This window comes from Strongylocentrotus purpuratus, unplaced genomic scaffold (genome assembly GCF_000002235.5).
Source record: "Strongylocentrotus purpuratus isolate Spur 01 unplaced genomic scaffold, Spur_5.0 spur5_scaffold_14, whole genome shotgun sequence".
In the NCBI taxonomy this organism is placed as follows: domain Eukaryota; kingdom Metazoa; phylum Echinodermata; class Echinoidea; order Camarodonta; family Strongylocentrotidae; genus Strongylocentrotus; species Strongylocentrotus purpuratus.
Window position 1 is genome coordinate 31,051,428 of NW_022145599.1, and position 22,910 is coordinate 31,074,337.

The following is a 22,910-nucleotide window of genomic DNA, read 5'->3' on the forward strand; positions in this document are numbered from 1 at the left end:
ATTTTAAAGAATTACTATCCATCCAATTTTCAAAATTTCCCAAAACTTTGCATTATCTTAAAGCCTCAAAACCCCAAGTAAACTGCTAGGGTTGAGATGAATGACATTTAAAGGGAATGGGTAACTTTGTCTCAGATTCTGAAACAAAAACACTACATTGTATTGGGGGAAATGAGTATGGTAAAACAGGTCACTCAAAGATTTTTACTTTTTTGAGGCACTTCATGATCATTTTGAAGCGCGATTTTTTTAGGGCCTTAATATTACACTATATCACAGACACTGATAACACGTAGGGCCATGCATCTCAGATTTAACATTGTTAAACGACGCCTTTAAGCATAATGTGCTTCACATTTCTGTATCTTATAAACCACAGATAAGAGGCGCATTTGCTTTTGCTCGACATATATACTTTTTTCCTACCATATTTGCCATTCATTTAGACATTTTTTTAAAGGCCAGCTTTGCCACAGGGATGAGCCCTTATGGGGGTAGATTGATACAAGACATTTTACCCATTATCTATGTTGCCACATGTTTATTGAAGAACCTGAGAGCCAATTAAATGAACTACTTTTGAAGACACCTGTATAGATACTATTGTAAAGGCCATTCATTTACCACATCCTGTTTTTAAATCAGAGTTGCCAAACTTTAGAAAATAATAGGGGCCATGATTAACCTGAATGTTATCAACCAGTGCTTGTTCTAATTGACCTAGCACATTGTACCCTGGCTAACTTGTAGACGTTTTATAGCTGTGTATACTTAAAGCTGTTATATGCCCTCCCGTCCCCCCACTCTAACCTATAGCAATCTCAACCTGTATGAATCTTTGAGCCAATACAACTCTGTTGACCTTATGAGTTGCTAGTAATGTATCTACATGAACATAAAGTTTAATTGAGACTCATTATTTCACTGTTCTATTAGGCTTGTACCTTTCAATTTACCTACCACTCACCTTGGCCTGGTAAATAGCCACCTCAGTTATAAGACTTTAATAATAATTAAACGCTATATTGACCTAAAGCTATATTGACCTTCCCCCAATCAGGGATACATTAAGATTGACCTTGCCAATAAGGTTTAATCCAGAAATAGTGAAAATAGCCAGTAACGCTCGTGACATGTGACCTGTTGTTGTAGGCCGTCAGGGTACTTTCTGCTTTCTTGTTAAATACATTTCTGTTTACATGTGTATATCTCCATGTATGTCTCTGTCAATAATTCTATATATAGAATTTATGACAAAATATGGAACATGGAGGAGCCTATTTATCTATGGTTGTCAGACACATGCTCCCATGGCAATTATTCAGCAGTCAATATCGTAGGCTTACCAAACTATTAATTCTCCCCTGGACCAAAAAGTGTGCATCTCTAACCCTGAACTAAAACCCTAAAACACAAGAAGAACCAAATTAAATAACAACAACAGAATAAAAACAAACAATAGCAACCCCAAGTCTCAACTTGGACTTTTGAATAAAGAAAGCTTGTACATGTACGTCAAAGCAACTTACAAATATTTCTAATTAAATGTTGTTCTTTTTCCTTTTTGCTTGGTGCACAGGCCCTGAGAACTTCTGCTCCTTTTGTCAAGTGCAATGTTCAACTCAGGTGGACTACCATCTCCACAGTATGAGTGAGAGCCATAGAGCTATCATCTCATCGGACGAAGGACGGGATTGGAAGCATCGGCCTCCTCCCAGGGGGGCTGTCGGGGAGGAATACCTCCTCTGTGCAGAGTAAGTGATGATGATGACGACGATCGTGATGATGATAGTATTGATGATGTTGATGGTGATGATGTTTATGGTGATGATGATGATGGTGATGGTGATGATGATGGTGATGATGATGATGATGATGATGATGATGATGGTGATGATGGTGATGATAATGATGGTGATGATGTTGGTGGTGATGTTGATGATGATGACGACGAGGGTGATGGTGATGATGGTGATGATGATAATAATGATGATGACGATTTTTAGATATAGTTATATTTTAAAACTTGGACTGAGAATATTGAAAATGTCTGCGTTGTTTTTATTTCTATCCACAAAAAACATCGGCTTTGACAGTATTATCTAGTTAATTTAGTATCCAATTTCTAATGTAGAGACATTCCACAATTGTCTGAACCTACATCAAACAACATTTGGATTACATCTGAACTAATTTTTTGTCAAATTAAAGTTTGTCAAGAGTACAACATGAATGTCATCATTGAAAAATGATCTCTCTCTCTCTCTCCATGTTTGCAGCCGTCTAAAATGCAGATTTGGTCAGCAATGTACATACGCCCATAGTGAGGACGAGTTAGCTGAGTGGAAGGAGCGCTACAGGTATAGACAGATGAAATACCAACGAGCGAGAGACAAGCAAATCCATGGCATGGGCTTTGCAGAGCAACTCTTTGAGAAGTGGATGAATTCACCTGCACCTCTCAATGTGGTAAGTAATATTTAGAAATGAAGGCCAGGGGAGCGTTTCACAAAACTTGCCATCAGTGACAAATGACAGTTTTTGTTATAAGCTACTGAAATCCTTGCTTCTGATTGGTTATCAGCAGAGTTGTCTCTGATTTTTGTCATTTGTCATTGAAAAAAGGCTTCGTGAAACGCCCCCCAGGTAAGCTCCAAGACCATCGCCTCTGATTTAGACACGGACTACAAGAACAAGAATCAATCTTTTTTTCTTAATCAATGCTTTTTTTAGTAAAACACTTAGACATTTAAAATCATAGTTTATGCTAAGTTTTATTGAAAATGAAACGAAGAACTATCTTTAAAATTGAAAATGAAATAAAGAACTAGAAATTTAATTCGTCACGAAGACGAATAAGGTGGTCTGTCTAAGTCTTATGATAGATTTGAGAATGGGAGAAGATATATAGACAAGTAAACAATGATGATCATGATGAACATGATGATGATCATGATAGTAAAGGTGATGATGATCATGATAATGATAATGTTATATGATGATAAAAACGATAATGTTAATGATGATGATGATAATGATCATGATCATGGTGATGTTGATGATCATCATCTTCAGACCATGATGATGATGATGATGGTGACATTGATGATGATGATGATAATGATGATATTGATGATGATGATGACGATGATGAGTATGAGCATGATCCTGACATCTGATTGAAAAAATGAGGAAATATTTAGATAGCATATAGTCTCAGCTACAACATACTAAGATTTGGTTGAAAACTGTTTGAATAACCACCGAGACACTGGTCAAAACACATTGTCAGGCAGATTCATGTTTTGAAAAAAGTGACCTCCCATAGACATAACACGCAAATATGACAAATTATGCATTGTCGCCTTTAATCGAATATTTCACTATGATGACGTCATCCAAATGAAAAATAATATTTCTGATAGAGAATTATCTCAGCTACAACATATCTAAATTTGGGAGAAAATCGATCACCGATAAGTGAGATAATCTCAATTAAACAAAGACAAAAATGACGTCATCAACAAAATACATTTGTTTGAGTTTAGATGCCAATATGATGACTTTGTTTCACTTTGTACGAGTCAGGGTGGTATGAAATCATATCTCCAACTCATGCTTTCTCCAACTATGATATAAAAATTGGGGGTCGATGGACTATCTGAAGAGCTATTTTGATTTTTAAAATGGCATGTTTTTGATCAAATTTGCATTATATTTCCCATAGCAGCACGCGCGGATTGTGAACTTTGACGCGCGCTCACGGCCTTATGAAAGGTCAAGAGTGACTGAAATTAATGTAAATTGTCATTTACGGTAAGAGGAATCTAAATCATGTAAACAAATTGAATTTGACCTTTTCCGCGCGTTGTGAGCGCGCGCACCGCGCGCGGGGACAAGTACGGACGGAAATTTTTGAAATGCTTAAAATGACCTGATTCGTACTCTCGTTTAATAGTTAAGTGATTTTGAGCATTTTAAAATGTTGACGCGCGCGTATGTGCGCGTCATGACCTTTATGTGACCTTTGATGACATGACTTGTTGACCCTTGACCTGAAGTATATGTGATATGAATATGAATGACCTTTGGTGACGCATCATGAAGATATGATGGATAATGGGATTTCACAAAATGGCGCCTGGATGACGTCACGATGACCTGATGACCTTGAAAATGTTCCTGTCACGTCTCATGACAATGACCTATGACTGTGCCAAAATTGAATGAAATTGACGAAACCGAACGTGAGTTATCCTAGGCACAAAAAAGTGTAGGAAATAAATAAAAATAAAGAATAAATAATAAATAATAAATAATAAAGAAAGAAAATTCTGACGAAAACAATAGGTGATCTGTTTTCAACAGACCACCTAATTATCTTTGAGATAGTATTTATATACAATGTTATCCTTACAAACTTGTACAAACAAAATCATCAGAAGTGAAGTTATTTCTTATAGATTAAATTGTTTTAAAATTTCTTATATATTCTGTTGATTTTTTTTAGGTTCTGCTGTGTAGGGGTTCTATCTGAATAAATAAGTAATTTGAAAAGATAATTATAGGTTTTAGAAGTATGTCTTTCTATGGTACTGGCAGGTTTAATCATGGATTGTTCACACTGCTTTCTTTTCTCCCTTTCAGTTAAGCGAATCTATTGATGATGTGAAGGTGAGCATCAACTCCGATTCCAATGTCACAGTCTCAAGTAAGAACACTGCGCATTCCTGGATCTTCACTCTTCATTGCAAGGTCAGTGAGAATACACCCATTATCATTTTCATTAATTTAACTTGGGTTTACCAACACCTTGGGAAGTACTCCTTTCTGAGGGGTGTTTCACAAAGACTAAGATCGACTTTAAGTTGAACTTAAGTATGTCAGGCCATTCATGCCACTGGTTGCTCTAACCATTGGTCTCTCAATGATGATCTTTAGGTAATTTTCTTTCCTACAATAATTAACTATCAAAAAAAGTAAATTCTGTAGATATGTGACCACGATTGGTACATCTCTTGAGAAGCCAATGCCAGTAAATGATGAGAGAAAATAGTGGCATGAATGGCCTGCCATAGTTAAGTCCAACTTAAAGTCCATCTTAGTCTTTGTGAAACACTCTCCAGTTGTCGAAAAGGACATATGTCTACATTTTTTGTTCACACAGCACTATAGTAATCTTAAACTTTTAAGGTTATGGTTGACCTTTGGGGACAGGGAGGCTCAGTTTCTCATTCGTACAAATGATGCAGTGAAGAATTTTTCAATTTTCTGGTCCTTAGAATCACCGCTATTCATGTATTTAAATCAATACATAACAGTGTTATGTGCCAAAATATATTCTTGTGGATAGACAGTGTCTGATAATTTCTAGGTTTTACTTTCCTTTCCCGACAGCAGCCTAGCAAGCAGCTCCAACGTGTGGCTCTGTTCTTTGACGTCCACCGGCCTCACTTCAGCATCACCAGCATCCTGATGGGTGACTCCAAGCGCCAGAACTCTCTGGACATCCCGGAGAACTGCCAGGAGTGGAGCAGCAAGATGAGCTCCCACAACAACAATAATAACATCAACCCCTACAACAGCACCAAGTCCAAGGAGCGCATCTACCGCGTCAAGATCCAGTTCACCTCGCAGATCTTCGGCACGTTCCGTCAGTCGATCATCTTCGACTTCGGCATGGAACCGGTGCTGATGAAGCGCATTTCCGTTGACTCGGTGTCGGCCATGGACCAGAAGGAGCTGGAGGAAGTGCGGGAGTCGATGGTGTGCGTGACGGAGCGCTGGGATGGAACCAACAAAACGGTGGTGGACTTCAGTCCGCCGATCCAGCTGGGGACGGAGGAGGATAAAGGATTGCTGTCATTCTACGTGCCTCCTCACTCGACGGAAGAGCTCTTCAAGCGCTCAGTTTTGGAGAAGACGATCACAAAGAACAACTACAAGAATAGGATGCATGATCTGCTGTACATAGAGGAGACGGCCAGGTTCAGGGACATTGGCAAGTAAGTAAAAAAAAAAATATAAAAAAATAATAAAAATCTTTTAAAGTCCACTCCTAATTTTATTAAACCGAAACAAAAATTCTTTTTGCCCAATTGATCGTGAGCCTGGCAGCCACTGAGCAGCGCCAGATCGACGTTCAGGGAATAATTTTCCTGGTATCGCATCGCAATTTGCTATGCATTTTTGCATGACTGCTATACAAAATATCTTTTGTGTAGCAGTTTTCTTCCATAGAAATGTACAGAATTTAATTTGAAATATTTATCCATCGGCTGAAATTGCTAATCAAAAAATTTGAGGAAAATTATTCCCTGACGTTGCTCTATCCCTTATTGTTGAACGCCAAATAAGGTAGCAGCAACTCGCATCTTTTATGGTCTTTTGGTATGACGTGGCCTGGGTTCGAACCCACGACCTCCCGGTTGTGAGGCGGACCCTCTACTGACTGAGCCAACACTCCGGTATAAAGTGACACAACTAGTGAAAGTTTGTCATGTTGAAACTGGTGGAAAGGAAGATAATGAGCATAGCCCAGACAAGCTGAGAAGCTATACTTGAGTTAAGTATTTGAAGTTTGCATTGTGAAGTATAGTAGCACACTTCTCTCCTATAATGAGTCATTGTCTGAAATGTTATGAAATATATTCATAAGCAGTCATCTTTTTAATGTAAAGACTTCAAGAAACCGACCCCTACCGAGTAGTTTCCTTATCTTGTAATGCTGGTAACACTGTAGAGGTGTTGTGGTCCTGTGGATAAGTCTCTGGAATGTGAACCACAAGGTACAAATCCCTGCCACAACACTAATGTCCTTTGGCAAGACGTTAATCTACAATTTCCACACTCTATCCAGGTGAGGAATATATTAAAGTATGTGATAGGATTGTTCCTTGAAGTGCACTGTGCACTGATAACGGCTGCTGGAGCTATAGCTAGCGTAATAATTTCCACAGCTCTTTGGAAACCTGTTGGAACATTATATCACAATGTGTTATGTGCTATACAAGAACAGATTATTATTCTTAAAAACTGAATAATGAGATAGTATTTGATCAGGGGAATGACATGGCTACAATGTGGAAACAGCTCTGAACCAGACTACAGAATTATTATTATTATTATTATTATTTATTTGACCAATCGGAAAACATGCAGTGAGTATAACAATCAGATAATACATAGACATTTCATAATACATTCAAACAGCTTTGGGAAAGTGGGGAGGAGATAGAGAGAAGGATACAATCTGCTGGTCAGGGGTGACAAAAGCAATTTAAATTGCTATTACTCGAAAGCATGTCACCCCCCACAGTCTGCATCCTGGAAAATTAAGAGTAAAGAACAGAATAAAAATTCACAATATGAGAAAATAAATAAATATATATATATCAGGATAACAATAGTTGGAGCAATTACTATTATATCCTTGATTACTTTCATTACATTATTATGTCATTACAATGGCTTTACGTTCATCACATAAATATAAAAACTTTCAAATCAATAACCTGGTGCTTACATTAGAAAAATTTGATACAATTATTATTGGGAAGCAAAGTTACATAATGGTTTAAAATGCTTAACAATTATTTCTAACTTTCAAAATGAAATGAATAAAATTGCAATCTGACGGAACGAAGAAATGAGCTTGCAATATTGATATTATTTCTAAGTGACAAAATAAACAAATTAGTCAGTTATGATCTAAGTAAGATGTATAATTAATCTTAGGGTTTCCAAAAAGGCACAGTAAAATTACATATCAATTGCTTTTAATGAATGCTGTATGACAGTGTAATGCATGTGGACTTCACTTCACCCTCTTCTTTTCTTTATTTTAAGGTTCAACATCAGGACGACCCTCCAGATGGCCAACACCTTCATGCTGGTACCGTCACGGAACAGCGGTGCCCGCTACGCCCAGAGCGGTCAGCTCTTCGCTCTCATGCGCCTCAACGACGACCTCTCTGCCGACACGCCCGGTGGCCGACTGATCCTCAACAGCTGCAACTCGGTGATCCTGGCCCCGGTCCAGGAGGGGAGGACATCTGAGAAGGTCTACGAGGCGCCCATCACGGAGAAGAGCAAGGACTCCATCTACCTGACCCTGAGCAAGCAGTGCGTGGACGACCTCAGGTTGAAGAACAACTCACAGATCAAGGTGGAGCTGCAGTTCCAGCTCAATAGGTGAGGAACAGAAAAAATGAAACCGAGAATTATCGATGTTTTATCGTAACTTAATCACCTCTATAATTATAAATATACATCATATGGTTTGCATCAAATAAAAGAGGAGGATCTAAGCTTTACAAATATGTGTCATTTATTAATTATAATTGTGATTAAATTATTGGTTTCGTTTTTTCTGGGACGCACTGTACGAGTGCCTGCAGATGGAATACACCAGGGAATTTCACCCAATTTTATTCTCATCTATAGTGTGTCTATTTGCTTATTAGGTCTGGGTTGTCGTTTTTTTCTCCACATTTCTTCAGAAATTTTAGATCTGTTTCCAGAAAACCAAATTTTACAATCTTTACTTAGTTGTAAGAAATCCCAAAATAAAATGGATACAATTTTGTAATCTTAACGAGACACCCACCAGAATATGACTATTAATTTTGTATTATGGTAAATTCCTCAATTTGGAAACATTGTCGAGTCGGGGGAATGTGTAAAATACTCAGCAAGGGTTATTTCAGTCTCTGGATCTAAAGGATGATCTGAAAACTTGCTAACTTCAGGGGGCGTTTCACAAAACTTGTCATCAGTGACAAATGACAGTTTTTGTTTTAAGCTACTGAAATCCTTGCTTCTGATTAGTTATCAGCAGATTTGTCACTGAAAAAAAAGGCTTTGTGAAACAGGCCCCTGTCCAGGAGGATGTGAAAATGCCTGACAAAAACTCAGTTGAAGTCTCATCTTGACTAACCTTTTTAACTCTATGTAAATTTATGTTTTTCTGTGGAATAACTATTTAAAAGAGATAATTTTTAATTTTTTTTCTTCTTCTTCCACATAGACTTCACATGTGTGAGATGCACTATGCAGTAGACAAGGTCCCAGATATGAGCCTTCTCTTCCCTGAGGTGCATACCAATGCCAAGGTACCATGGACCCCAAACAAGTAAGTTTCTCTCCCTCCTATGATTTAGTAAAAAGGTACTTCTTTAAAACATTTTTTAACATGGTCATGATAGTATCTGAATTGTGAATTAGTTTGTCTAAGAATGCAAGGGAAGCCGTTCTTGAAAGTTTTCAGAAAAATAAGCAATAGTTTCAAGTTTCAAGTTTTATTGTTCCACATTTTACAAAAAATATAGACATTCATATGAAATAAAAAAAATATACAATATATGTAGTATAAATGAGCATGTTTCAATTCATATAATAGATTAAGTGAAATGTGAGGAACCTATTAAAAAGCAGTGCTTGTATATTATAGTGTAGTAAATAATAAAATCTTATTGTCAGTCAGAACAATGTAGATTGTAACTGAACCATATTGCAAATAAACAGTAAAATCACAGATATCATTATAACTAGAGGGCTAATTTCAAAGGAATTCATCTTGATATCTCCAGCCTTAGAATCTTATTTCAAAAAAATTTTGTCCGATTTTCAACTATTTTCTAAAAGTTTACTGTGCACCCACCCCTTGATATTTTGTTTGACAGACAATGGAGTGACAAGATGGACATGCAGATGAACAGCAAGCAGCGAGAGGCCATTGTTGCCATGACGACCCCTCTTGTCCATCAGCTCCCGCCCATCTTCCTGGTTGGTCCGTACGGCACGGGGAAGACCTACACGTTGGCCCATGCGACCAGACTCATCCTACAGCAGCCTAACACTAAGATATTGATATGCACACACTCCAATAGGTAAGAGGGAGTGCAAATGTAAAATGGTCTTAGTTTAGTCCACCGATTCACGTAAAAAGGCAATTTCTGTCCTATTAGTATCCTGGGCCCCGTCTTACAAAGGGTTGAGGTTGATCCAAATCAATTGCAAGTCCTCCAATCAATCGCAAGTTTGCCGTCTCCTATCTCTTATGAACATAGTTGCGATTGATATCGATCGTAAATAAGTTGCGATTGATATCAACTCTTTGTAAGACGGGGCCCTGATATCCTTGTTTCCACCTCTTCTTCCACCTTCACAGTGCAGCGGACCTGTACATCAGGGACTACTTCCACTCCTTTGTGGAGTCTGGAAACACCGCCGCCAAGCCCCTGAGGATCTACTTCAAGGACCGGTGGGTGCCCACCGTGCACCCCATAGTGCGCCTCTACTGCTGCATGTCGGAGGGCGAGGACCGGTTCGTCATGCCCACCAAGGAACAGGTGCTCAAGCACAGGGTGGTGGTAGCCACACTCAGCACCTCAAGGTTAACTCAAACTCTTCTAGAAGGCCTTAAAAAAAAGATGTTGTATTGCCCTTTGCGACCGACCCAAATTTTTTGAAATCTACGGTCGGCTTCTAAATTTTTTAAATATTTTTTTAACCGTTTAAGAGGAAAAAAATATTAAAGCATTCAAAACTGAGAAATATCAGCCTAAAGACAGAGATAAAAAATAAACAAATTGTTAAAAAAGAAAGAAAGATTTCCGACCGACCGACCCATGTTTTGGCACCTAAAGGGCAATATAACCTCTTTTTTGAAACAAGAAATGTAGTCTTTGTAGACAGGTTCCTTTAGTACAATGAGAAACCATTGTCAAGGGAAACAAGAAATGTGGTTTTTATAGACAGGTGGTCACTAGAGCAGGTTGACTGTATATTAAAGAAATCTCATCAACTCTTACCAAATGATGAGCTGGCTGCATGTTCTTTATACCTCATTTCATGCACCTCTAATAATAGGAATTATATTATCTTGCTTATCCGACATGGGGTTTTGACTCATTTTCAGCTTGTTCCAGGATATTTCATCCACATTCTACTTGATGAAGTGACTCAAGCCATGGGAGGGGGAAGATAGTCGAGCCCCCAATATCATGGTTTATGCCCAATCTATTTAACCAACAGGCAGTAGAATATGATCACTAATTCCTTCTCATATTGTTCTTATCTTTGATCAGGTTTTTGACCCACCTGGAGCTCGAGCCAGGATACTTCACTCACATCTTACTCGATGAAGCAGCCCAGGCCATGGAGTGCGAGACAGTCATGCCCCTAGCCCTGGCCACCAAAGACACCAGGATCGTCCTGGCTGGAGACTACATGCAGGTGGGTACAAAAGTGTTCTAAATTTGTTCTACACGTGTCACATTGAGTCATTTTTGTTGCCTTTTTCCTAAATTATCAAGATTGGTTTTGTGGTTCTGGCTCTTCCTGGGGGGCATTTCACAAAACTTGTCATCAGTGACAATGACAGTTTTTGTTATAAGCTACTGAAATTCTTGCTCCTGATTGGTTATCAGCAGATTTGTCACTAATTTTTGTCATTAGTCATTGAAAAAAGGCTTTGTGAAACGCCTCCCCCCCTGATTGCATTCTGTTTGAGGACTTTCTCTGAGGTTTAACCAAAAATTATCAGCAGAGACTAAGTAAACAATCAAATAAACAAGCAGAAACCATGATGAGTGATAATAATTATTATTAATCGTATCAGACATCTGAGCAGGGCAATTTTTAAATGTTATTGCCCTCGAGGTTTAATGGATAAGCCAACAAAATTACAGGCGAAAAAAATATTATTGACCGCTCAGAAAAGTCAATAAGATTTTGTGTGTAATTTGCCGGTCAATACGATTATACACTAAACCAAAGAACAAATATTATTGCCCGATCTGAAAAGTCAATGGGATTTTGTGTGTAATTTGCCAGTCAATACGATTATACAGTATACCAATGAACAAATATTATTGCCCGATCTGAAAAGTCAATGGCAAAATGCGTGTTAAACTAGTGAGCAATAATGTAGATCCAGTTGTAATTTTCATCGCGCATCAGCTACTGGTATTACGCATACTCTATTGTGACGTAACAATCACACTCAAGGGTCAGGCACACTGTATGCAGTGTATCGAAAATTTGTCAAGCACTGGATGCACAGTGCTGGTTTGACGATGTTTTTGCAACTTTTCATGCTAGGAAATCCTGTGCAGTGTTGGCTACAGTGTTTTACATTATTTAAGAGTATAACATAGTAAGAGTTTCTAGTTTCCTCTAGATGTCTGATGTGGTTAATAATAGTAATATTGACTGCCTAATTCAGGGCAATACGACTTGTCATATATCACCCTCACCTTCGGTTCGGGCGATATATGTCGTATTGCCCAGAAGGCAGTCAATGTTACTTAATTATTGCAAAGTCCTTGATTTAGGGGCTTCCTTCTGAAACATGAGTCATGACTTTCCTCTTTGAAACTAATAACATCAACATGTCCACTTGCTTGTGTATGTCACAGATAAGCCCTCAAGTGCACAGTGAATTTGTCTTTGATCGTCACCTCCACATTTCACTGTTGGAGCGTCTCTACGACCACTACCCTGACGATCATCCATGCAAGATCCTTCTCTGCGCCAACTACCGCTCCCATGAAGCCATTGTTGACTACACCTCGGATCTCTTCTACGACGGCAAGCTCCTGGCATGTGGCAAGCAGCCCCCGCATCCCAAGTGGTACCCGCTGACATTCTTCACAGCCAGGGGCGAGGACGTCCAGGAGAAGAACAGTATCTCCTTCTTCAACAATTCAGAGGTTTGTGAAGAATGTATATAAGATGTATTCAGGGATGCCAGTTTTCAGGCAAGTTATTTTTGGACCATAGTTTAGTTTTTTGGTGTGTACAAATAGCTCAGTCTAGGTGATTTTCAGGACCCTCTGATCAATTTTAACTGGCATCCCTGTGTACATTGTGAATGTTTTACTATGATGTACATGTACATAGGTTTCTTGGCAGGAATTCTTTTACCCTTTGCTTCAAGTCATGTGAGATCGAACATTGTCGCACCCATGGGGATTTGTTTCAGAGGATTTAATTGATTTTGCAGGTTGAGATTATGTGACAACATATTTATTACCTTTGTCTGTACCCTCATTGGGGAGAATTAGCCCTTGGTAAATAATTGTGATCATTTAATTTCTGGAATCCTCCACACTTGGTATAAGCACCATTAGTGTCATTCACTGGCAAGGATCTTGACCTGTGTGTACACCAATCTTAAAACCCATCTGTACTAGTTTATAGCAGGGATTAGACCACCCTGCAAGGTCACTGGACAGGTGGTTATCTCATCACCTCTGCTCTCAATTAACATAAGAAAAAGAGGATCATGGGGACCAATGGTCACCTATTAGGCATTGTTTTTTATATAGAGGGAGCAAGTAAGCTACAAGTAGTACAGTTTGGCTTTAAACTTGGTGTGAAATATTAGATGCAGGAAATGTGGCTTCTCATGCCTTTAGGGGAACATTTCTTTGTGGTAAACAGTTCTGATGGTGATGTTCTAATTTTCTTGTCCCTTTGTAGGTGTTTGAACTGTGTGACCGGGTGCAAGAGCTTCAGAAGATGTGGCCAGAGGAATGGGGGACATGTGATGAGAACAGCATCGGTGTGGTCGCTCACTATTCAGACCAGGTGTTTCGTATCAGACATGAGCTTCGCAAGAGGAAACTCTTCAGTGTGTCGGTCGAGAGGGTTATGAATGTCCAAGGTATGTGGCCTATGTCGGAACGATGTACTTTCAGAACAGCTATTTTAATTTTGAAAGTTAAATAGATGTCTCTAAAAAGAAGTACCCATGATTGACTTTGTCTATGAAAATCAAATGAGAAGTTGTATGAAGTAAGTATTTATTAAACTTCTGTAGAATCCTTTAATATTTGGACTTTGCTCTGTATGCTCTGATTATTCATGAGTTCAAGGTATGTGGCCTACGTCGGAACGATTTACTTTCAGAACAACTATTTAAATTTTAAAAAGTTAAATAGATGTCTCTAAAAAGAAGTCCCCATATGTAATTGACTTTTTGTATGAAAATCAAATGATAAGTTGTATGAAGCAAGTGTTTATTAAACTTCTGTAGAATCCTTTAATATTTGAACTTTGCTCTGTATGCTTTGGTTATTCAAGAGTTCATATTTACCACCTTTTAGTTTGATTCTTGTGTACAAAACATGGTCGTCTTCCTAGGTCGGTTCGTGGATATATAGACAGGTTACTCATTGCTTCCATGCTTCATTCATTGTATGTTTTCCAGGAATATGTGAAATTGCTCATGACAAAAGACACAATCCTTTATACGGAAACCAATCATTCATATTTTTTTTACAATATTTTTCATGCCGTTCACTAGTAGCATTTTCCCATCCTCCTCCCCAGGCAAGCAGTTCCGAGCGCTCTTCATCAGTACAGTGCGAACACACCACACCTGCAAGCACATGGTCAAAGCCCAGCCTTCCAAGAAGTCTGGCTCAGCATCCAAAGACTCTCCTCAGTCGTCCAGTGAGGAAGAACCCGACTATGGCTTCCTATCCAATGACAAGCTCTTGAACACTGCCATCACAAGGGCACAGTCCCTCGTGGCTGTCATCGGTGACCCCATATCGGTTTGCTCAATTGGGAAGTGCAGGTGAGTCGTATATTAAACAAAGGTCACATTTTCCACTGCAAAAATTTATGTTTACCAATTGCAGATTCTATAAAGGGCCACAGAAGTTTTGGTTTATATGAATGATAGTGCTCTTATAATAAAATATTGCCATCAATGGCATGTATAAGTGTTCAGATTACAATTCACAATTTTCTTATCTATATTGGATTAAAAAACCAAGTTGAATGGAAGTTTTGTGGAGGGTTTATAGAAATAGAAACCTATGATTATGAATGGAAAAAATGGTTTGATTGTGAGGGTGTTCAATCTTTAATGATTTGTCTATCTTTGCATTACAGGAAACTATGGGAGAAATTCATCTCCATGTGCAACGACAATGACAGCCTCCATGGATGTACATTCTCCTCCATCCAGGACCAGCTATCCAACGTGGAGATGAAGAAGACCTATGTCCTGAACCCTTTGGCAAAGGAGTTCATCCCTCGAGCTTTGCGCAACCAGATGATGGGGGCGCCCTTCATCCAAGGTTCGCCACCCCGCGGCATAGCGACCATCAACAACAACCTCCATCGGTCGGTTCTATCTCCGAGTCACACGCCAACCCCTCCCATTCCTGGTAACCAGTCCTTGCCTTTCTTTGGAGGTGTTGGTGCCATGCCTGGTGGAAGCATGGTGAGGCCAGCGAGTCCTGTGCCTTTCATTGATCCCTACACTGGAAGGCGTGTCGTCTACGTGCCCATGATGCATATGCCAGTACCTGTCAGGATGGTCCAGAATCCATATTATCATCATCAGTTCCCTCACTACCCCTACATGGACCCTGCTGTGCCTTACCACCCTCATCAGTTCATGCACCAAGGGGGCTTTATGATCCCCCCTGGTATGAAGCAGCATCCGCAAGGGCCACCAGGTTCGCCTGCTCACCAGCCTGCTCAAGACAAGCATCAGGGACCTGGAGCCAAGGAGGCACCGACATCATCGGCTTTGAGGCATCCTGGTGGAGCTGCCCACAGGATTCCCTCGGGTTCCCCAGCTAGAGACCCAAGGCTGATGAGCTTGCCCCTTGGGCAGTATGACACGGATAGTCGACGTGGAAGCCACCCTGAGAGACAGGAAGTAGTCGCCAAGATTGAGGAGATGCAAATCAATGAGGAATTCCAATATTTGTTGCGCACAAGAGGACAAAACTATGCAGACAACTTCCTGGCGAATGCCAAGAGGTCGCAGTCACCCAAGGTAGGTCCTGGGAGACAGACGAGTGACACTGCACCTCAGACGAAGATATCTCAACAGCAGCATCAGGGGCAACGAAGCCAATCTATGTACACAGACAAGACAGATGCTCTGGGAGCCAGTGGACAACAGCTTCCGTTTAGCAATAGTGTCAACCACTGGAAGACATCATCAGAGAGTAACCAACCTGACAGAGACCCCTGGCCCACAAGGTCGAAATCTCACAATCCAAGGGATACCCTAGACTCTAAAGGGAATCAGCCTAAGATTCGTGATCCTGCTATCATCGACCAGGGACCAGCCTTCAATATGCATAGAATGCCATACAGTCCCTTGGAGCCTGCACCACCCAATGTGTTTGTTGACTCCCACATGCCTCCTTGGCGCGACCATGAGGCCAAACACCAGAGGGAATTCTCAGTGCAGCCTAGTGACCTGAGCCCGCGCACTCCAGCAAACTTCCTTGATAACAGTCCTGGCATGAGCCCCCTGGAATTAGCAATCCAATTAGGAGATGCAAAAGGCAGTTTCCTGGGGAAGTCGCAAAGCAACAGCTTCACATTCAATGGAAGAAGTCCATTGACTTCTCCTAGAGATGATCCTAATCACCTTGCGCCACCCAGCTCACGGAAAGGCTTTGGACATCAGGCGATGCTTGGCCAAGAACATACCTTCAGACCAGTCAGCAAGGATGACAGATCATCAAGCCCTCATGGCGCCCATCCTTCAGTTGGGCACCAGAGATGGCCACAGTCCTCTATGAGCAACAACTTCTCAAGCACGCTCTCTCCGCAACATCATCAGCAAGAGTTCAACAGCTATCCACAGTCACAAGGTCTCCAGAACTTCAGCCCTACGACACCCAGCCTGTCTAGTCAGGAGAGCCTTCCAAGCCCTTCATCGCCTTATGGACAAGGCAGTACCAGTAACCTCCTGGGCCTGTCCACAAGCCCAACCAACTTCAAGGATGACGGTAAGCCATCAATGTCCTATGCCAGCGCCCTTAGAGCACCCCCTAAGCCTAAGGTTCGAGCTAAAGACGAGCGTATGAAGACTGCTTCCCCTGATCCCTTGTCCCTGATCAAAGACCTTGGTAACAGGCATACCAAAGATGGCTTCTACTCCATCTTCTGAGCCTGTACTGTGACATGAATGGCATGTTTAATTATGACAACATGTTCTCTTAATATTTGCATTTACTCTTATTATTGGTGGTTCGTCGTAAGGCCTAAGAAAGAAATAAATGGGAAGAAATTGGCACTGTAGATAAATAATCCTTTCTTAAAACAATGCAGTACTTTACTGATGGCTATTGTATTTCCCATTTAGCTGGAAGACATTCTCAAATTTCAGTATGTTGTTGGGGATATGAATTGATACATTTCTTATGACCAAAACATAATCAATCTAATGTGTTGACAATCACTGAAGCACTCAGAATATGACTTAGATTTGATCAACAAAATTTGATCCAAAAAATTCAATGTATTTGATGAATTTGTTATCCCATACATACTTCTTTTAAGTGATTCTAAATTCTAGATTCTATGCCATTCAAGTCACAGTGCCCTCTTTGTATCAACCAACAGTTAGCTTTTAGTTCTTGACATTGACTGCATGGCATTCCATACTCCGGGGATTCCCCAAAGTTATATGCTGGTACACGTTCTTCTCCATGCATAATGAGTACATTCTAGTGTACATACATTTCTACTGCGCATAGCTATGAAAGCAAACAAAAAAATCTAGCATTCCAGTTTTTCACTGTGATCGTAGTATTGAAGTTCCATCGCCCAAGGGCATTGTGTGTTTACATTTCCTCCCTTTAAAAAGAATGAAAATCATGCATGATTAAATATTTTCGTGTTTTAATATTGCTGCTGTAAAAGTGATACAAATTGGCATTCTATGATGAAGAAAACTGGGGATAAAGTTTGAATTTACAAGGATATGTCAAACTTTGTGAAGCGTTTAACAATCAAACTCTATATGATGTGGCTAGGTTTCAGTGTCTGTTTATTCACAGAGATGAGAGACGTAGGTCTGCTAGGGTGAATATAAAGATCTTGTCAAACATGCTGACTGTTTGAATGAAGCATGTAGGACAAGACTTTATAATAGCTGACCTGCTCTCCATAACAAGAACCTGTTTATGATAAAGCAGGAAGTTGAACGCTGCATGAAAATATGTGTCAAAGGTTTTGTTTTCCTATTTAACACACTATCAGATATTAAACTGTCATTTTGTTTGTGGCATTAGGAATCAGGTATCGGTCTTTGCTTTCCTTTACAAACAAAAATCCACATATTCCACTATGCGTATGCAACAAAATTAATTGCCTGCTGTGCTGTTGAATGGGGTTATCAACTAAAGAAATTGATTTTGATAGGGCTGGGGTATTCTTATGTGTAACACAGGGTCGTATCGTCTTGGTGAATTGACCGATTGTTGTGAAAATTAAAAATGCTACATAGCTCCTTTTGCCACACAAGAATGCAGTGTTCAGTTATTCACAGTTGTGGCTTATATCTGTCTTGGATTGTTGGTCATTTGTACATGAAATGAATTTGATAGTTTGATTTACCGCAGAGTTTTGTTTGGTTTGATATCTCGCTTGCAAAAAATCAGTTAACATTTGCTTGGCCAAAATTTGAATACTTGTTTCTTCTATACATTTGATATTGAGTAAATCCCTAGAAAAAAAAAAAAAAAAAAAAAAAAAAAACTATTAAAAAAAAAAAATGAAAAATGAATGAAAAAATACAAAAACATTAGATTAGTATGTTTGTAGAAAGACTGTATTATGTAGTGATTCAGTAAACAGGATATGTTATGGTGTATACAATTCTAGAATTATCATCTTTGTACAGGCATTGTTTACAGTAATCTTACTCTAGAATGTATGTTTAGCTTCCAGGAAATCGTGTGAATAGCATGACATCTTTTACAATAATGTGATGTAGTTCAGTTGTTTGAACCGAGAGTTGTAAATTTGCTGTTTGCATACATTTTTGTGGATAAGTTAGCGAGACATTCATTGCACTTTGACTGGTATAGCTCATCTATATTTGTGTGAATTGTCTAATTGGAATGTATGCTTGTAGATATAACACAAAATTGTACTTTCCTATCATATCTAAGATCTATCTTGTGTAAATTGTACATAGACCTTTGGCATAAGAACGAAGCAACTATTTTGACAACAGAAACACAATATTAGAATGGCAGATGAATTTTTTTTGTTAAAGGATAAAGTTTGACCAAAAGTGTTACACTCTGTTGTAAAGTCACATTCCTGTTTGAAAAATTAGTTATGCACTTTGCAGTGAATTTCATAGTGACAGTGTGATTTTGCCCTAGCTTGAATTGGGGGTCTGTTGTAGGATTGTTGTCGCTATACTGTAAGAAACATGAGCAATATATTGTAAGGTCAATTAAAGAAAAAATAATCAGTTTAAAAAATAAATAATATGTAATTTTTCTCAGGGTACTCTCTTTATTGACTGTGAGGTAAGGTCCCGTGAATGCCATGTGAGAAGTGTAAATAGTTATACAGAATGTTGTATGAAAAGAACATGGTAGGTCAATTCTTGTATTTATTTTGGGTTTTCTGATCCTTGGATGTCGGCCATAGAATGTAATGAAATCCGGAATGTAACTGATCTTTTGTGGAGAAATTTTGGTCTGACCTGAACAGTATGCATTTTGAATTTTGTAATCTTTGAACTCCTGTTTGTATATTTCACTATGAGCGTAGTTTGATAGACTGAGCTCGTGAGTGAAGTGACCAGATGGTCTTTCTCGAGTTCAACCTGGGATAAAACCAGATTTATAGCTGTCAGATCCTCATAGCATCTCGCTGAAACTGAACTGTAAATAAGGCATTGTAATTTTCTACTCGTCTGCGCTATTCCATGCACAGGAAGAAAAAAAATGTACAGAGAAATTCATAGGACATTTTTCGAGCAGGGGCTTCTTTCTTACGAGGCGCTGGTAACATTTGATTTACGCACAGTGTACATATATCAACACAGCTGTAAATAACCTTTTTCCCTTTTGTGGTAGATTTATCTCCGAATTTTCTGTAAATAGTTTCACATAACCTGTCGAGCTGTATAGCAATACAGAGCATCTGTTTTTCTTTAAGAAATCGAGGATACTTTCCTCCTTTACATGAAAAGAAAACATTCGCATTAGGCATAAGTTTTGTGTTACATATTTGTATATAAACATTTTTGGGGAGATTTTCTTTATCTTTGTTTAGTTACGTTTGTATATCCCTCTTTTCGTTGTTGCAAGAGATGTAAAAAAGTAGTATGATGCTAATTTTTACTGTGTCTTGGTAACCACAATCATTTAAATTTTGTACATATATACATGAATATATATATATATATTTCCCATGATGGCACAATATAGAATCATCAACTTATTTCTTCTTTTTCTTTTTATTCTCTTCAAGATTACTTTAAAGGTAGTTAGAATGAATAGAAGATAGACCACGTATTTCCTGTACAGCTTTAACACGTTATATATTAATTTGATGTTGTGTATAGACCGAAATATCACTTTGGATATTTCCATATTAATGGTTTGAATATATACGTTTCTTGGTTATTTTTGTGTTGATTGTGAGAGAAGGAAATGTAATATTTTTCAATCGTGATGACTGGATCTCGCGATGGATTTTGTACATATGCACAGAGGTATTTAGTGTTGATTTGTAGGTCATCATAGCTAGCTAGTCGATTGTATAGTGTGCATAGAATTTGGAAATTTCTAGGTATTTGAAACATATTGATGTATCATTTAGTGTGAAATTATTTTATCTTACAGCATGTAAAATGTGCTCTATTTTTTTTTCTTCTGCCGATAAAGTTATGGTTATGGAAGTTGTGGAGCTTGGGTTTACATTATCAGTCTCAAAGTATATGTAGTTAGATAATTTAACTTTTAGAAGCTTCTTTTGGAGAATTCCATTCTAATATATCCTTTGTTGTTGGTTTTGCTGTGCTAGATAAGTGATAGGAGGTCTTTGGTTGTAAATGAGTTGAACGCTACGCTTATTGGTGCAAATTCAATTGGTATCCTGTGAGTATTGTTGAACTCAATTCGTTTGTATGGAGCCAGGAAGGCATTAACTCATACACTTTAATACTTTGATACAGACTTAACATTATTCTTGCTCCAAACATATGTTTTACACCACATACGTTCTAAAGTGTGGTGTCTGAATTATATACCATTAGGTTGTATCTTTTGGCTGTTTAACACCATAGTGCTAAGTTTTAATGGTCCTATGCGATATAAGACCATAGTGTGAAACACCCTATTGCTGAGTGTTTATTTCCTATGCGATATAAGACCATAGTGTGAAACACCCTATTGCTAAGTATTTATTGTCCTATGCGATAAAAGACCTCACTTTGAAACATAGTGCTGAGTGTTTCACAATGTACTTGATGTAATACATGTATAAGACTTTAATGGGTAATACAGTGCTGAATACTGTACAACTGTACAACAAATGTATCCACACTGTGTATGGTGTTAAAGAACCTTTATGTGTCACACTTTAGTGCTGTTTCAACAGTGTACTAAGTTTTATAGTAAGAAGAATTACATATTTTGATTGCTTCTTCTAACAGAAAGCACAAATGTACAGAATATACTAATGATTATCAGTTTAATCGGCAAACCTCTATGCGTATGACAAATGCTGTGAGTAACATCGCTCCATTGTCTACTTTAAACACTAGTTGAATTGCTTGCTTCAAATCTAAGCCCAACACAATTCTAACTAGAGTCGGTAAAGCCCTACTGAAACATTTTGAAGAGCTTGGTACCACAACTACCTGTATGTGGCTTTTATCAATGAAGAAAAATTGTGGATGGTATCATTCAAACATTTAAAAGGTACAAACTCTTACAGAAAGACTTGTTGATACTGTAATGGTATTGGTTAAGTGCAAACCTGAAAAGAACTGAACCGTTTTTAAAATCAATTATTCAACGTATTTGTCATTTCTAATGTCACTTATACGGTGGCCCAAATCATGTTTTGTTTAAGTGCTCTGGAACATTTGTTTACAACTATTTGTTGAATATTACAAAAGAAACTAGGGGAAGAAAAGAATTACAAATTGCCAGATGTTTAAACCTTCAAAGATGAGAAAGGTTTTTTGTACATGTATTTATTTCGAGTTGGAATAAATGTTTTCATCTTCAAAAAGTCATATTTTTGGTACATATACCTTTCACCAACCTTGCTAAACATGTAATTATCAGTCTCTGTTATAGGATTCCCCTTTTACTTGTTACTCTGCATAAATTACTCCTCACCCCTTCCATTATTTTCTGACATATCACGTATTGAGGGCACCATAGTTCAATTAATGATTCTACAATTTGCCATCTTTGTTCCCACATTGTCAATTTTGATGACATAATATTTATTTTTGCCATCGCTGTTGTTCTCATAGTTCCTTGCGTGCCTGTAGGTCTGCTTGTACTTTGTAGGTCAACGTTTGATTTCTGTCCAGTGTATTTTAGTGTGTCGGAGTTAGTGCGCACGGTGTAGACGATTAGTGAGCTGCAAGCCACTGTTGCCAAGGAAACGGGAAGAAAAGACAAGAGAGAACCAATCATGATCTTTTGTTTCCATCACGTGGCCTTCATATGCATGATGAGACGTGGCTTAGTCATGCTCTTAAAAAATTAAAAAAATATAGCAAGGAAGTGATACAAGAACTATGCAGTGTTTTGTCCTTCTTTTCAAAGTTAGTTTACTATCAGTTTGTTGTTGTTATGGTTGTTGATGATATGAACGCAAAGATCTCCCAGAAATCAACTTCAGGGCCATTTCAATGCCCCCCCCCTTTTTTTTTTTTTTTTACTGCTCGTAGAAATCATTGTGAATTTCCACATTGATAGGTGATGCATAAAGGCCTAATAAATTGCCCCGGGTTGATTAAAAAAAAAAAAGGTTTTGCGATAATGTTTGGCAATGATTGTGTAGTGATAATGTTTGGCGATGATGGTGTAGTGATGGTGATGATTGTAAGTAGGACGATGTTTAATGATATGATGGTGATCTCTATACCT

The 22,910-nt window shown here is 38.5% G+C and overlaps 1 protein-coding gene across 3 annotated transcripts in view; it reads left to right on the forward strand.

The window, feature by feature from the left end:
• The window catches only part of LOC575216 (probable helicase with zinc finger domain), a 29,873-nt gene extending 7,317 nt beyond the window's left edge, over nucleotides 1-22,556 (forward strand). For 2 of the 3 annotated variants that reach the window (XM_030984723.1, XM_030984721.1), the window contains exons 6-18: nucleotides 1,580-1,754; nucleotides 2,280-2,469; nucleotides 4,648-4,755; nucleotides 5,398-6,005; nucleotides 7,849-8,193; nucleotides 9,029-9,133; nucleotides 9,684-9,890; nucleotides 10,172-10,396; nucleotides 11,091-11,238; nucleotides 12,423-12,716; nucleotides 13,489-13,672; nucleotides 14,341-14,590; nucleotides 14,911-22,556. In XM_030984723.1, coding sequence (XP_030840583.1) covers nucleotides 1,580-1,754; nucleotides 2,280-2,469; nucleotides 4,648-4,755; nucleotides 5,398-6,005; nucleotides 7,849-8,193; nucleotides 9,029-9,133; nucleotides 9,684-9,890; nucleotides 10,172-10,396; nucleotides 11,091-11,238; nucleotides 12,423-12,716; nucleotides 13,489-13,672; nucleotides 14,341-14,590; nucleotides 14,911-16,939 — 4,868 coding nt within the window. In that variant the 3' untranslated portion in view covers nucleotides 16,940-22,556. The remainder of the gene's footprint in view (nucleotides 1-1,579; nucleotides 1,755-2,279; nucleotides 2,470-4,647; nucleotides 4,756-5,397; nucleotides 6,006-7,848; nucleotides 8,194-9,028; nucleotides 9,134-9,683; nucleotides 9,891-10,171; nucleotides 10,397-11,090; nucleotides 11,239-12,422; nucleotides 12,717-13,488; nucleotides 13,673-14,340; nucleotides 14,591-14,910) is intronic. The other variant, XM_030984722.1, reaches the window with a different exon arrangement.
• The last annotated feature ends 354 nt before the right edge of the window (nucleotides 22,557-22,910 follow it).